This window comes from Siphateles boraxobius, unplaced genomic scaffold (genome assembly GCF_051911475.1).
Source record: "Siphateles boraxobius isolate OS27281-9 unplaced genomic scaffold, OSU_SipBor_1 130, whole genome shotgun sequence".
NCBI lineage: Eukaryota > Metazoa > Chordata > Actinopteri > Cypriniformes > Leuciscidae > Siphateles > Siphateles boraxobius.
Window position 1 is genome coordinate 3,670,868 of NW_027508734.1, and position 17,583 is coordinate 3,688,450.

Consider the following 17,583-nt stretch of genomic DNA (forward strand, 5'->3'; position numbering starts at 1 on the left):
AATCAGAATAAAAATAATGAACAAATTGATTCATGAATCTGTTTCCATTTATTTTCTTAAAGCAAACACAGAACTTGTCTTTGTCAATCAGACGAAGAACTGGAGAGACTCTCAGAGTTTCTGCAGACAGAATCACATTGATCTGGTCAGTGTGAGGAACCAGAATGAGAGTCAACAGATTCAGAAGTTCAATGATAATCACATATCTAATGATGTCTGGATTGGTCTGTTCAAAGACTCATGGCAGTGGTCAGATCAGAGTAACTCCTCATTCAGAGACTGGGCTACTGGTGAACCTAATAATGCTGGAGGAAATGAAAACTGTACAGTGATAATTCAGAAAGCTCCGAGTCAATGGAATGACGGCTCTTGCAACAACCAAAATCCTTTTGTGTGTCATGAAGGTGAGCAGATCCTCACAAAACACACACAATCCATCCATCACCTCCAGATATCTTAAAGTTCACGCTACATGTCTGACATGACAAATTCCTCCACAGTGTTTGTTCTGCATGTTGTTTTTGATCAGTCTCTCTCTAGTTTTTGCTTGTGGTTTGTTTTGTGTCCAGATAAACTGATTCTGATCACTGAGAATCTGACGTGGACTGAAGCTCTGAGACACTGCAGACAGAATTATACGGATCTGGTCTCGGTTCATTCAGATGAGAGGCAGCGTCGTGTGATGAATGTGGTTAAAGGTGCGTCTACTGAGGCGGTGTGGTTGGGTTTACGTCACTCCTGCACTGTGGGCTTCTGGTTCTGGGTGAGCGGAGAGACCGTGTGCTATCAAAACTGGGCTCCAGGGAACGGAACAGGAGACGAGGACTGTGTGTCTGCAGTGAGATCTGGAGCAGTTCAGTCTGGAGGAGATCAGCGCTGGATCAGCCGTCCTGAACACAATAAACTCAACTTCATCTGCAGCAGATATGAAGAGTGAAAGGAAACACATCCTTTCATAACAACTGTATTTGTTCACTTCCTTTATTCTCATTTGTCACTTGGTTTGTACTAATTTTAACATATAATTATTTCACCCTCAGTAGGCAGTTGTACCTGGTCGCTACTGATGGTCGCTTTCAACTCACGGTTTGTGAAGCTTTGAATCCTTTGCAAATCATTTGTTTTGAACCACATTAGGAGCACCTATCAAGAGCTGCATTTATGCCATGTTGTAGTTCCTGTAGTTATGAAATGACAACACGTCACAATCTACTTTCAACTGTTCACATCCTCCAACTGGGAATTGTGTGTTTCTATTGCAATCCCCAGTGTTAAATGAACACCCCTCAGTGGTCATGTGTCCACACTACAGGGTTTTATATTAACACTGAAGCAGTGTTGAAGTTAATGAGATAATTAAGCGATTAAGTAGGTGATGACTGACCATTAGTGGTGACACCTTATATTACCAACAAGAACAGAAAAAAGAGAGACACAACAACTACGGCCACATTTACATATAGCCGGGTATTTCGAGAAACAAATATTTCCCCCCCTCCGTTTTCAATAATAACATTGTGCACACAACATCGTTTTCAAAAAAGTTGTAATTTACATCAACCCGCATAAATACACCATTGAGTGTCATCATAAATATGCCAAATCTATGGGCGGCAGTGTAGGGAGAAGGATAAAGCAATGCAAGCCAATCAGAATCAACATAATGTGACGTTTGAGAACCAAAAACTCCATTTCTCCCAGCTGACACGACAACACATAATTAGCGTTATAAGAAATCTCCACTTTGGCTAGAGTTTTTAGAAATAATAATTTCCTGTGATGTAAATGAGAGGCCAAACCGCAGGGAAATATCTGCGTCTTCCCTTCATGTAAATGGGACATTAAACTGACTTCCAGCCATTACACATTATTACACTTATTATTATTTAATGTGTAAATAATATTATTTAACTTTATTTCTGTCATACATCTACAAATGTTCTTATTGAGAATTAACAGAGGTTTAGATGTTGATGTTTTAATGAATGTTTCGTTTGAAGTCACCATGATGATGATCAGTGTTTGCTTTCGTTGGACAGGACTTTTTTAATAATAGTGTTATTTGGCTGTTGCAACTTTGTGTCTATAAAACACATTTGTTATAGACAGGTCATTATGGATAGGTTTTGATGATTACATTATTACCAGTAATGGCCTGATTCACAATGTATTTTTGAATTTGTTCATATCGCTGTTGGATCTCAAGCTGTGAAATCCCATGGTTACAATCACCAATACTAAAGACACAGATCAAGCATATAGTCAGAGATTTAGACTCTGAATGACATCAGTGAATCAGGCTACTAAATGATTATGTCATCATCAAACCAGAACCTGGTTATATGTTCTCTTGCCATTACATAAGTGCTTTACTAACACAAAGTTGAAGCAGCCAGATAAAACCTAACATTAAAAAGGCAAGGATCAAGAGTCCAACTAAAGCAAACACTGATTTAATGTCTTCTTTTATCTTCAGTTGATTTCATCTAAGTCTGTGGCTAAAGTCAGTTGTAGTTCTTGTGTTTCTGCTCATCTCTTTTTCTGTTTTCTTTCCTTCAGTGATTCTGCTTGTTATCACCTAATTATCTCATTAACTCCTACACTGATTCAGTTCCATTGAACACCCTGCAGTGTGCACACTGAGAAGTATTCATTTCTTGGGGCCTACATGAAAACTGCTCTTAAAAACTGTCTGGGCAACCGTTAGATAGTCCAGGTCAAACACATCTGGGCTCCTCGTGGCTGTGTTGGCCGGGGAGTGTTTTCAAAATCATTTCGCATAGCAATTGGTTCAATAGATTCAACGTTTCAAAAAGCTTTGTTTCTTCCATCAATACCTGAGGGTAAAAAAAGACAGAAATCTTCTGTTCAGGTGTTTGTTTAAATAGTTCAAATATATTCTTCAGTAATCTGTTATTGAGCTGTAAATTGCCTAAACTATTCTTTTGAGGGTCTGTTTTCCTCCAGTGGAAGAATCACTGTTTGCTTTTACAAACTCTTTCTGTCTTTTTTTTTTTTTTGGTGTTTACTAACTTCAGAATTAATTGAATTTAAATAGGGGTCGAAGGGCATCATATACTCACCATTAGATGCATGTTTATACTGTTTTATTTTTGTTTTATCATTAGGTAATTAATGTAACTGAATTCCTCATTTGTGTTTTAAGGATATCTGTACTTCTCTCTCTTATACTGAGTTTCATGTATCAATCATGTATTTACTTTACATATGACTGGATGAATGTGAATCAATGGAAACCAACCTCAGCTAAATGAAATATTGTTTATTTCCTAAAGGAGTGAAGGTTGGGTATAAATTATGAAATCCTTTTGTGATAAACATTAAAGAACGTGTCAACAACACCATCTAATAAACCCAATTAAACTTTAATTTTCTAAATGTATTATTGCAAATATTTACAGTTTCCCTCCTGTGATCACAATGACAAATTCATTTGACACATTTTACAAATATTTTAGACAGGGTTTTTTTTTTGTGTGTGTGTATATTTTTGAAGTCAAACTCAAAGAAATAAAACAGACAGAATGAAATTTAATAAAATATGACTACAAAAAACAACACTCACTGTTTCTCCTTCTGTTTCACGTCAGAAATGAAAAAGTTGTCCATACTAACATGTAGTGTGGACATAAACAACTGAGTGATGAGGATGTGTTTACATGCAGATGTATTCATGTTTTATAAACCAACAAAAAAGAAACAGAAAACGGCAGGATTATATATATAAAATAAGATTTTCACAAAGAGACAAATTCTAACAAAAAGTAACAGTGTTTTAATGTCTGCCTTCCAGCCAATCACAATCAAGTAGGCTATGTAGACAGGAAATAAAGACACTTTTATTCTGAAACAGCAGCAGAAGATGATGATATTATTTCAGTGAGATAATGAGAGTCCAACAACCTTTACTAACATTAGAAATAGACTTCAGGGGAATGAAAGCACTTTAATGCAGGGTGGTCAGAGACTTCATCTCGTCTCTGTTGTGCATGTCTGCTGTAGTCTCCTCCTCACCACCAGGGGTCTCAGCTCTTGTCCCGTTCCCTTTACGACTCAGCTTGACGGACAGCTTGGTGAAAACGGAGCTCTCTGCATTCGATCCGCGGCTGGACCTGGTGCGGCTGGAGACCGACTCCGAGTTTGTTCCTTCAAAGAGTTTGGCCATGAAGCCCAGACCAGCGTGACGGATGTGAGAGCTGCCGGTAAACACGTACAGGACGGGGTTCACACTGCTGCTCATGAATGCAAACGCCGTCACATTGGGACGGGCCACTTTTGCCACTTTTAAGAGAGAAGGGTAGTCCTGCATCATGCCAATCACCTGTGGGAACAGACCAACAAGAAAGAGAAATGGGCTGACATCAAATGTGAGAAAGTTGACCTTTAATGTCCAGACTTTATATTTCACACATTAGAAAACCCTCGTCAAGAATGGAAGGCTGAGCCTTCTGAATAATGTATTAAAAGTGATCAAAGTAAATGCTGTGTTTAACAATTTATACACTAATTTGCATAGCGCAAATGCATTTAATGTAAAAAAAAGAAAAAATGGTATTTGCTTGGAGAGCATAAAAACTCATCTCATTAGTAAACTGACCTCACAAATATATTGAATTTTTTTTTAAATTATTTGCCTCCTTTCATATACATAACCAATCATTTCACATAGTTTTTTTTTTTTTAAGTTCAAGTAGTTTAACAGCGCAGCTTCTATGTTGTACGTCACACGTAGGCTCACTATTGGCCGACGCTGGTCATGTGTGTGATGCGTGTGATGTACAACAACAGAAGCGCTGCGCTTTTACACTAGTGAACTGACTCGAGGCCCACAGAGAAGGAAATGAATAGTTTAAATAAAGTCGTTATTTTTGGGTTTTTTGCGCACAAAAAGTATTCTCGTCGTTTGATAAACTTAAGATTGAGCCACTGTAGTCACTTGGACTATTTTAACCATGTCTTTAATAACTTTTCTGGGCCGGCAAGTTTCAATCCCTTAGAAGCCTATGGAGGAGTGAGACGGCTCTCAGATTTAATCACAAATATCTTAATTTGTGTTCCGAAGATGAACAAAGGTCTTACGGGGTTGAACAACATGAGGGAGAGTAAATACTGACAGCATTTTCATTTTTGGGTGAACTATCCCTTTAATTGTGTGAATTTTGCTGTGTAGTTTCTAGATATTATGCTGCTATTGGAAATTAGAGTTCGACCGATTGATAGATTTAGCCTATTAATCGGCACCGATTGCTGGAACAGTTGGTTATCGGCAAAATCTATATATACTGATAGTTTTCCGTCTTCTGAGAAGAGTCATTATACAGTACGAGAGCGAAAACACTGACGCCTTTATAGTGTGTTTTGACACGTGAGACTGTCAGTGCGAGACACTTCAGACGCAGTTTTAAAACATAGACAGCAAAATGTAGACACTACACTACAATACATGTTTTCATATCATTGTACATTATTTCATGTGTTAACAATATGCTGCGTTGGTGGAGAACAGCTTTGCCATCGAGGCTGATAGGACACTAACATTAGGAGTACCTTAAACGGTTAAAACAATGTGACAAAAACTCATGCAAGCCTGACCCAAATGTTTAGGTTCATCATTGTTACCATCTATTTGCCTTAGTTTATATCCAGCTGGCCGATTTTAATCCGTTCATTTGCGAGCAAAGTTGCATATTTAAAGCTAGTGATGCGAGAAAGCAAAATGATGCATCCGATTTCAGTAATTTCTTTATCGTCACTGTAATACATATTTTGTTATTTTGATTAATAATCAAGTGTTCTAAAATAGAAGCAAAAAACATGTGAAAGTATAGGCCTTAATTTCAATGATATGGCCTTTGTGCAGATGTTTAAAGATCTCCATATTTAAGCATGACTTGAATTTAAATTAAATTGTAACACTTCACAATAAGAGTCCATCTGTAGCATTAACTAAGGTTAATACATGCTGAATATATTCGATGCTATGCTGCCATTAGCACATTTCATGCACTGTACTGTTAATATATGAAGTTTGATGGTTGTCTGACAATTTGTATATGAAAAAAGTGTTATTATGCTGTTACGATGAGTTTGCTATGATACTATTATCTCTTAACGCTGGTTTACTCTTATTTTGTCAGTGTTAAGATTACTGATGTCATGTGTCATGACCTCCTAAAACTGATAATGTGTAAAGTTTTCGCATATTGTGATAAATGAAATGTTTTGAGATTGATATGCACTTTGAGTACAGATTATTTGAGTACAGATGACCTGTGAGGAAAGATTTCAATGTACACTATTACGTTCATTCTGATTTATAGGTAATATGATTTATTCCCCATTTTCTTTCTATTTGTATTCTTTATTTTTAGGTGTCACATGTACTGATGCAAGCTCTCTTGTTTATTGTGTGTACCAGGATGGATATAATGTTTTATGCCAATTGATGTTCATCTCTTTATTTGTTTTGCCAGCAAAAATAATATGGTTCACTTTGTGTATAAAGAGAATGCAATGTTGTTATGTGCAAGTTGGTATGCATGTCATGGTTATTTTGTGGAAAAATGAATGCTTCTTTTACACTGAGATTGAGGTAAACGCAACAAGTGTTCGTGTCTGTTCTTTGAAATATCTATGTTTTCCTTTTTCAGGGAGACTACATTGACAACCATGTATACATTCATCACGCTACCTAGATAGTCAGAGTGGAATCTGAATTTCGAAAAAAGAACACAGGATATTTTCTTAGTGTAAAAATACATACGATTCAATTCAAATGTAAATATGCAGTGTTTAATTAAAGTGTATGGCCCACACGACTGAACTTGGGTATCAACTTGAGAAAAAACGGTGTTTACGATAATTGCGATGGCATCATACAGTGTTGTGTTACTCACCTGTAAAATGTTGATTAGGTGATACGGAAGCCAGAAGACGGTAAAAGCAGCGATGATGAGGAGGATGAGGAAGTTTCCTCTTCCTTTGCGCTGGAACATGGTGCTACGCAGCCGACAGATCACTGAGATATAGCAGAACAGGATGAAGGTGAAGGGCAGAAGGAAACCCAGCAGAGTCTCACACAGGTACTGGAAGATTTCATGAGTGCTGTTCTGCCAGTGGTACGGTATACACACGTAGATGGGCACACCTGGCCGGAACGGCTGTACGGTGCTGTCGGTGCAAAGAACAAATGAAAGAGGTCAACATATAAAGAGAGAGAGATAAGTCAGAGGAGATGGTTTAAACTAGGGCTATGTATACAGATGCTAAATAAAGCTTTGTTTGTAGAAAGAAGAAGTGTCACTTGTAAATATGAAGAAACATTTCTATAGCTCTGAATATTTTTGAATGGGAATTGTGGCCGCCTCTGAAATGGGTCAAACCACTAAAAAAAAGAAAGAAAAAAAAAAAGTCTTTATTTTGGTGGTCCACTTTAGACATTCGACTAACTATAAGTAACTTTGCAGCTACTCTCATTAGGGTATTAGTAGACTGTTAGGTTAGGGTTTGAGTAAGTAGAATAATGCAAAGATACTTATAGTCAGCAGAATGTCTTTTGGGGTTCCATAAAAATAAAGCAGATATTAAACCGAGAGTATACTAATACTCAAATGACTGTTAGTTGACATTTTGTTGCAAAGTTACTTATAGTAGAATGTCTAAAGTGGACCGTCAAAATAAAAAAGTGATGCCAAAAATAGAAAATAGAATTAAATTTGTAAAATGCTAAGTAAACTTAATTAATTTGTGTTGAGACTACATGAATACGTTTTATTGCATTTGTTGCAAGTTTTGTCCACCGACACAGTGCAATCAATATTGGAAAATCTCACAGTAAAACAAGCAGCTGTGAAAATATGAAACACCGGTGAGATGAGAAGTTTATCTATGTATCATCTTTTTACTCTTTTGTTTCCTGTTTTCATTTCCTTGCTTTTATTTTGTGATTATTTGAATTCCTTTCTGTGTAAAGCACTTTGAATTACCAAAGTGTATGAAATGTGCTAAATAAACTTGCCTGGCCTTGCCATGCATTTAGTGAAACTAGGCAGTGTATTTAACTGACATTTCAAAGCCGTTTTGTTTCGTTGGTTTTTGTGGTTACCATTGAGCTGAAGAGTTGAGCGTGTGGTTAAGGTCTGTAGCCACATTAAATGAAACTATGTATGTTATCCTTTATAAGCAATTGAGTTTATGCCATACAGCAAAAAATTCTTACTGAATATATTTGCATACTGCAAGGGATAGACTTTGCATGTGAGCAAGTGCTATATTTCTTCTTAAATAGTGATGAGAAGTGCAATCTGGACTTGCTGTCTGTTCTTTCAGACAGTTCTTTTCAATGAACTGGTTAAAAAAAAAGATTCACCAGTTTGATAACTTAATCATGCAATGACGTCATGTATATGCAATTATTAAAGTGCACAATAATGATGTGAAAAGCATATACAGAGATGTGAATAAGTTAGGACACCCATGCTAAAGTTGCCTAAAAAGAGGAATAAAAAAATCATCTTTTGGAAATTGATCTTAATGCCTTAATTTAAAAAATGAGGAAAAATCCAACCTTTAAGGACACCAGTTTTCTTTGTGAATGAATAATGTATCATAAATAAATAAATGTTCTTCCTTAAAATACAGGGTGCATAAGTCAGGACACCCCTATGTTAAATTCCCATAGAGTCAGGCAGATTTTTATTTTTAAAGGCCAGTTATTTCATGGATCCGGGATAATATGCATCCTGATAAAGTTCCCTTGGCCTTTGGAATTAAAATATCCCACATCATCACATTCCCGTCACCATACCTAGAGATTGGCATGGTTTTATTTCAGTTAGCCTAATAGCTGGTTTGATTTGCATTGAAAGATGATCTTATGGAAAGTACCCCATGCCAATCTCTAGGTATGGTGAAGGGAAAGTGATGATGTGGGATATTTTAATTCCAAAGGCCAAGGGAACTTTATCAGGATGCATATTATCCTGGATCCATGAAATAACAGGCCTTTAAAAATAAAAATCTGCCTGACTCTATGGGAATTTAACATAGGGGTGTCCTGACTTATGCACCCTGTATTTTAAGGAAGAACATTTATTTATTTATGATACATTAGTCATACACAAAGGAAATTGGTGTACTTAAAGGTTGGATTTTTCCTCATTTTTCCAATTAAGGCATTAAGATCAATTTCCAAAAGATGATTTTTTATTCCTCTTTTTAGGCAACTTTAGCATGGGTGTCCTAACTTATTCACATCACTGTAAAGTGAATAAGCTAGTCTTAATCAACTGACCTTTTAATATAAACTATGAGAAACAATAAAAATCCCTTTCATTTCACCCCCTCAATCGAGTCAACTGCTCGGTTCACACATATCATATATCATATATCATATCAGCAGCTGATCTGTTCTTCAGTCAGAGTCTGTTTCCTCAGTTCAGTGAACTGGTGTAAGTGCGTATCTATTCCACGAATTTTATTTCTCATGTCATTTATATGGCAAAAATATTTTTTTGTGTGCATATGAAACGCAGTTTGCGCGTGCATATGATACGCACTTTATGGCGTGTATTACGCACACACTCCGCACCCATAATCCTACACAAGGGATTTAAAGTGTGTGGCATAAAAAAACAAACATATTTGGCGTATAAATGGCACGATAAATTAAATTCGTGGAATAGATACGCAATTTCATGAGATCATGACTCGGAAGCTACTGTAACAATCAGCCGACTCTTGACTTGAGAGAGAACTGCTGTTGAACTACTGCCATCCGATCACTGTTATATTTGTTATATTATAGGATACATTCAGGTGTGGCAGTCGTGGCCTTATAGTTGGAGAATCAGACTTGTAACTCAAAGTTTGCATGTTCAATTCTCAGTACCAGTAGGAAATTACTGAGTAGCCCTTGAGCAAAGCACAGGTTCAAGAAAGATTAATTTGCAAACTGGACATCACTACTATTAGTTTTAACTGAAGGCTTCGAAACCGTTGCAAATCATTTGTTTCGAACCAGTGATTCGGAGCACCTATCAAACTGGCAAAGTCACATGATTTCAGTAAACAAGGCTTTGTTACATTAACACAGAAAACTCACACAGCTCTCCATAGGGAACCAATCTGGGGTGCGTTTCTCAAAAGCTACTATTGTCGCAAGTTCCACCATTACCAACTTGCGACAATAGTTGGCTGATGATGTTTTTGAAAAAAAAAAATGAAAAAAAATAACACTGACCAGCAACAACGCTGTTTGGATCAGCAGAAGTGAATTACATTCAGGGAAAATACACAGAATACGTCAAATCAAAATGTATGTCATCACACTGAATTAAGATTAATTTTACTCATCAGTTCATCTAATCGAGTTTAAGTTCAAATGATTCTTATCAACTGCGTGGAAATGCGTGTCATCATTTTATTAAATTAGTCCAGCGATTTTTGAGAGTACCTGAGTACCGGTAGTTAGGATTTATTACTGCATACTTTATAGCCCTTTAGGTTTACAGTCTTTTAATTCATTGCCCAGAATTATTCAGGAAACACATTTCGGCAACAGAAGAGCTGTCCCTGCCATACACACGTGCTTTGAACACAGGAAGTACTTCAAATAGTCAAGTAATCACTTCTGTGACCTATTTTGCACCTTTCTGACAACGTGAGCACTTTTGAGGAAGGTTTGGAATCTGTAGATAATACCTTTGTCCGTGTGCCAATTTTTTGTCAGTGGAGAACAAATAATGTTTTTTTGACATTAACTGTAAGGAAACCCCAGGCATGTTGAAGCCCGTAGTGAATGCCTGTGTCGCTGAAGGATGGGATACATTATACATTTTTGGGGGTGGGTTTTTGCAATAACTCCCCGCAAATGTACTTTTGTCTGCCTGTTACATGTTTTATATTGTGGAGAAGTTTTTTGAATATTTCATTGATTCATAGCTTTTGGAGCCGGATTATGGATAAAAACATTCTGCTTTTGCAAATGCATGCAAAGCATTAAAGATACATTTTTTAGCTTTTAGTATGAATATGTTAGCCTTAAGGTTATGCATAAGCTGGTGTGTTCCAAAACATTTGCATTTAGAAGATATAAGCTTTCAAAACGTACAGTCTCTCACTTCCGCTAAATGGATCACGGATTGTTATGACATCACCGCGGACTTCAGCTTCTCATCACATTTTCTGTCCAATCAAATGCTCTCTAGAATCTAAAGCGTCAAAAAAACCTGGCCAAAACGGATGGGAGCGTTGACACGTCCCGGAGCAATATGGTTTGTAGATGTGTGTTCGTTTGCTCAAACGCTCAAGTTTTATTCCGTTTCCCAATTGTACGCTGAATGAAATGGATAGAATTTATTCACACCTCTACTATTGAATCCAACATATAATCAGCGCAAGTACGACTTACAGTCTGTGAGGTAAACTAAACACTATTGGCTATTTGAAAAGGGGAGGGGCCATTCAATGTATCCCGCCTTTAGCTTCCTGTTTCAGTGGAAATTACGTCAACGCATCAAACAAAGATTCGCGTTTCAAGGCACTTCAGTGGGTCTGATGCATAAGGGATTGATTAAAGTGATTGAAACCAATGACGTTTCTGATTTGTCGATATATCGACATCTAGCATCTTAATAGCGCATAAACCTTTTTCAGTTTTGAATGCCTTGGAAGTGAGAATGTTAACTTCTGTGTTGGACAATCGGATCTATCATAATATTGTACTTTCATATGAATCTGAGTATCATGCAGCACCCTTTATTTTTACAATAGCATGGTTTCTTGTTATTGCTTAATTCAAAGGGTGATTTGTGTTGTAGTTGTGTTGTTGTAGTTACTGGGAAGAAAATCTCTCGGACTCACCGATAGAATGGCATGGGCAAAGCCATCAGAAAAGCCATCACCCAGATGCCCAACATGACAGACAGGAGCCTTTTCTTGGTCCTCAGTCTCTGAGATAGAAACGGCTTTGTGACGGCCAGCCAGCGGTCCATGCTCATCAGACAGATCAGGTAGATTGAGGCGTACATGTTGACGCAACACAGGTAATGGATCGTCTTACAGACGGTGCCGCCAAACTCCCAGCCTCTCTGTCCCGCCAGGTACCTGAGGAAGAACGGCGCGCTCAGGAGCACCAGCGCATCAGCTACGGCCAGATTGAGAATCAGCAGACAGGTGACGGAGCGCACACGGACCCGGCACAGGACCGACCACACTACGAACAGGTTACCAGGGAAACCAAACATGAAGGCGATGACCAGAATTGCAATCCCGATCTGATGGGAGAGGGGTAGTGTGGAAGTAGAAGGGGGCACAACGACAGATGGAGGTGTTCCAGATACGACTGGGGTCTCCGGAGGAACAAAAGTGGTCATTTTATTCAAAGTTGATTGTTGCTTCTTGTGTTTGCTGTGTAAAGAAAGAGAGAAGGAAATTCAAATCAAAGCTAAGATCACTTTCCCTTTTGCCTGCAAAGAAAATATAATCAAATGCACATATAAAAAATATACTGGGAAAAATATGTATAGCTTATAAATACACTTAGTTCCAACGTGTGTAAACTGTATCTGGACTTAAAGAGGTCCAATAAGTGTATGCCAAGTGATTACTATTGACATATTGAAATATGATGATAATTATTTGATTGCCATTGGTTCCATCCATCCATCCCAGATTGTAACACTGTGTCGGCCCAGATCCGGCCCACATCTGGCACATGTGGAATGATGATCGGGCCCACATGCGGCCTGGAATGACGGCCATTGGTTGGCTCATTCATGTTTGCCAGATCTGGGTACAAGCAGGCCATAGCAATGCCACATCTCAGCCAAGAGCAAAGAAATAAACCAAAACTGGACCTTATCTGAGCCACAAAAACTGTATATTATATACATATATATATATATATATATACAGGTCCTTCTAAAAAAATTAGCATATTTTGATAAAGTTCATTATTTTCCATAATGTAATGATAAAAATTAAACTTTCATATATTTTATATTCATTGCACACCAACTGAATTATTTCAGGTCTTTTATTGTTTTAATACTGATGATGTTGGCATACAGCTCATGAAAACCCAAAATTCCTATCTCAAAAAATTAGCATATCATGAAAAGGGTCTCTAAACGAGCTATTAACCTAATCATCTGAATCCACTAATTAACTCTAAACACCTGCAAAAGCCTGTTTCATTACTCAAAACCGCAATCATGGGTAAGACTGCCGACCTGACTGCTGTCCAGAAGGCCATCATTGACAACCTCGAGCAAGAGGGTAAGACACAGAAAGACATTTCTGAACAAATAGGCTGTTCTCAGAGTGCTGTATCAAGGCATATCAGTGGGAAGTCTGTGGGAAGGAAAAAGTGTGGCAAAAAACGCTGCACAACGAGAAGAGGTGACCGGACCCTGAGGAAGATTGTGGAGAAGGACCGATTCCAGACCTTGGGGGACCCGCGGAAGCAGTGGACTGAGTCTGGAGTAGAAACATCCAGAGCCACCGTGCACAGCCGTGTGCAGGAAATGGGCTACAGGTGCCGCATTCCCCAGGTCAAGCCACTTTTGAACCAGAAACAGCGGCAGAAGCGCCTGACCTGGGCTACAGAGAAGCAGCACTGGACTGTTGCTCAGTGGTCCAAAGTAGTTTTTTCGGATGAAAGCAAATTTTCCATGTCATTCGGAAATCAAGGTACCAGAGTCTGGAGGAAGACTGGGGAGAAGGAAATGCCAAAATGCCTGAAGTCCAGTGTCAAGTACCCACAGTCAGTGATGGTCTGGGGTGCCATGTCAGCTGCTGGTGTTGGTCCACTGTGTTTTATCAAGGGCAGGGTCAATGCAGCTAGCTATCAGGAGATTTTGGAGCACTTCATGCTTCAATCTGCTGAAAAGCTTTATGGAGATGGAGATTTCATTTTTCAGCACGACCTGGCACCTGCTCACAGTGCCAAAACCACTGGTAAATGGTTTACTGACCATGGTATTACTGTGCTCAATTGGCCTGCCAACTCTCCTGACCTGAACCCCATAGAGAATCTGTGGGATATTGTGAAGAGAAAGTTGAGAGACGCAAGACCCAACACTCTGGATGAGCTTAAGGCCGCTATCGAAGCATCCTGGGCCTCCATAACACCTCAGCAGTGCCACAGGCTGATTGCCTCCATGCCACGCCGCAATGAAGCAGTCATTTCTGCAAAAGGATTCCAGACCAAGTATTGAGTGCATAACTGAACATAATTATTTGAAGGTTGACTTTTTTTTGTATTAAAAACACTTATTTTATTGGTCGGATGAAATATGCTAATTTTTTGAGATAGGAATTTTGGGTTTTCATGAGCTGTATGCCAAAATCATCCGTATTAAAACAATAAAAGACCTGAAATATTTCAGTTGGTGTGCAATGAATCTAAAATATATGAAAGTTTAATTTTTATCATTACATTATGGAAAATAATGAACTTTATCACAATATGCTAATTTTTTGAGAAGGACCTGTATATATATATATATATATATATATATATATATATATATATATATATATATATATATAGTCATCTTAGCCTTAACAAGCCTGTTAACAAGCAGAATAACTAAAAAAAGGGTACAGAAAAGGAAACGAGCAGAAACACAAGAACTACAACTGACTTTCAACCTCAGCCTTAGATGAAATCAGCTGAAGATGAACAAAGACATTAAATCTGTGAAGATCTCAGCAGAGGAGGATCAAACAACTCCACAAACAGCATAACAGGCGTGTTAAGGCTGAGACTGCTATATATCATATACACAGATTTTGTGGCTCATGGGTCCAGTTCTGATTTATTTATTTGCTCTTGGTTGACATGTGGCATTGCTATGGCCTGCTTGTGGCCCAGATCTGGCAATCAGGAGTAGGCCACACAAGTGCCATTATTCTACGCTGTATGTGGGCCAGATCATCATTCAACATGTGGCAGATGTGGGCCGGATCTGGGCCAGCTCAATAAATAGTTGTTTGCTGTGTTTTCAGTAGTGGTGATAATATTGCCCAACAGAAAGAGCAGTTCCTCTTTTCTTTTTCAGCAAAACACTTTTGATGGTATTGGCAGTTGGGGCGTATTCTTGCTTTGGGTATAGAACAACAACACAATGCAGGGTTTTGGAGATTTGGAGTGTAATGGTACACTCTGGGGAGGACTGGGACTAAAGAGTGGCCCTGGCCTTTCTGGCACTCAGCAGCCCATTGTAATAATTTTTTATAAATAAATTAATACAAAAATATTTTTGTGCTTATCATTGAAATGAATAAATTACTGGCATACTTCTTTGTTATAATTTTCCTAGCCTTTCCTGGTATCCATCGCAAATAGAATTTTGTAGAATTTTTACAGCTCTTTTCAAAACAAGGACAGTCATAATATTTAATTGTATATGACATAGTCCTAACAACAGCACACACTTGAGTGAAAGCCACAAGTCTTGCCATGTTCTTGTTCAAGGATGGCAACTTCCCAATTTTTTTTAATGAATCATTTTCTTACACAAGTGAAATGACTGAAAGTCTATTGGGAAACAATATGAATAATATGAATGTTTTAGATTCACAAACCTCATTATCTGCTACTATACAATAATATTTATTTGTTTATTTGCTTGTTACTGACAATTAGGAAGAACATTGTGTCACGAATGACATAATAACGACATTGGAATTGTAGAAACTCCCGGTGCTCCAGATGACCAGTCCTCCCCTAGCTCGCGACACTCACCGCTCGAGAGGCTGAAGCAACACTGAGATATGTGTTGTTTTTTAGCACCTTTTTTTTGTGCTTTTTTTTCACTCACACCACAACCTGTTGCACTGGTATCATTGTTCAATTCAAATATGCTTATGTTGCAGTTATTGCACCTTTTTTATCTTTATGGTGACCTATTTATATTTTTTGTGAATAGGATTTTGGTTAAAATTGGTGTTATAAGTAATTTGTGTTTTAATCTTTGATATTCTACTAGTTGCCTATTCTGTGAAACGTTTCCTGCTGAAATGATGTGTTAACCATGTTTTAGACACATGTATTGTCTTGCGACTGATAAGATGCTCTGCTCGTGTAGCAATGCTAAATGTTGGAATATTCTTAAAGAAGAACATTTCAAGCATACACATTAGAAATGTGACTATTATAGGATAGAAAAAAAATAGTCACCAAGTCCAATTTACACTCAAGAAAACAATACCAACATACTTTCTTCTTTACCTTGCACATTGCAGAACCACATTTACAGTACATGAATATTTATTTATTTATTTATTTATTTATATATATATACATATAGACATTAAAAAGCCTTACCTCGATGAGAGAGAGAGTATAATCACATGGACTGTCTTGTAGGTCTTGTAGTATGAATGCCGCAGTTGAGGACATTAGCGTGGCAGATATTGTTTTAGAATCAGTTCTAACGTCTCAGAGTTTCCTTATCATTAACATCTTCAAATAGAGTTTTTTTAACGTCATGGCTTCCTCTTGACACGAACGACTTGAGAAACAACCAATTGCCTCAGACAGGAAAGAGAAAAGAACACTTAACACTTACAAAATGTCATTGCAGTTTCATTTATTATTTTGGTATCTTTTCTTTCTAATGCATTTTGTCTTCCCAGTTTCCATCTTTTTTTTCTTTTTTTTTTTGCTCTATCCCTCTTTCTATCTGTTTTGAATTGATTTAGACGAGGAGTCCTGTGATCACTTATTACTGCTGAGTGTACTTCGATTTCCAAACGACTCGCACTGTTTTCATAACAGCGGAGAGTCAGCGTTTCCACAGACTGTCGTAATCAGAGTTGGACATTTCACACCCAACATTAGAACAGAAGTGCAGGAGATTTCTGTCCAGTGCATTCATGTCGACTGATCTACCAGTGCTGAAGTGTTTTCTTTGGATCTGCAGTTCACTGTATTTTGGCTTTATGCGATATGAATGAAACCGACCAGGCTTTTTGTTTGCAGTTGCAGTGCAAAAAAAAAAAAAAAAAAAAAAACCTGCACCCTTCAAGGGAACAAGGTTCCCTTTAAGATCTAGGGCAGAATCCATATAAAATCTTAAGGCTATAAGTAGCTCCTCACTTGCCGATTCAGGAGAAACTCTTTAAAATAATGACGCCCATTATTTTTAAGAGTTTCTTCTAAATCAGCAAGTCAGTCCTAATTTTAGGACTCCTAAATTCATTCATTCATTCATTCATTCATTCATTTTATTTTATTGTCCACAATGTGGAAATGTGCCTTCGGACTCATAAGAACAACAATCAAACCAACAACAACAAAAACATCAAGAACAACAGGACTAACACACAGACATCTTCGGGGCAAAATGCAGCACAGCAAATAGCAATTACGTTACAATACATCAACGGGGCGTGTTATTCAGCGTCCGAATTGCATTAGGAATAAAATAATTTTTAAAAATGTTACGATTTGCCCTAGATACTTTGTAACTGTTTGTTCTAAAAGTATTTCACAAAGCATTTTAGTGCTAAAAACAGCTCCTAAATCTGTGAAAAGTTAGGGGTAGTCAAGAC

At 37.7% G+C, this 17,583-nt stretch overlaps 2 protein-coding genes across 2 annotated transcripts in view; one reads left to right on the forward strand and one right to left on the reverse strand.

Annotated features, from left to right (window-relative positions):
* LOC143736466 (C-type mannose receptor 2-like) overlaps positions 1–3,576 on the forward strand; it is a 15,899-nt gene extending 12,323 nt beyond the window's left edge. Inside the window, exons 4-5 of the mRNA XM_077227165.1 lie at positions 63–404; positions 570–3,576. Of these exons, the coding sequence (XP_077083280.1) occupies positions 63–404; positions 570–937 (710 nt within the window). The 3' untranslated portion in view covers positions 938–3,576. The remainder of the gene's footprint in view (positions 1–62; positions 405–569) is intronic.
* Positions 3,368–16,793, reverse strand: ltb4r (leukotriene B4 receptor). The gene is made up of 4 exons (XM_077227159.1): positions 16,355–16,793; positions 11,884–12,429; positions 6,918–7,191; positions 3,368–4,342 (listed from the first exon to the last, which is right to left on the reverse strand). The coding sequence occupies exons 2-4, from the start codon at positions 12,393–12,395 to the stop codon at positions 3,968–3,970; spliced, it is 1,161 nt and encodes a 386-aa protein (XP_077083274.1). The 5' UTR covers positions 12,396–12,429; positions 16,355–16,793; the 3' UTR covers positions 3,368–3,967.
* Positions 16,794–17,583: the final 790 nt, after the last annotated feature.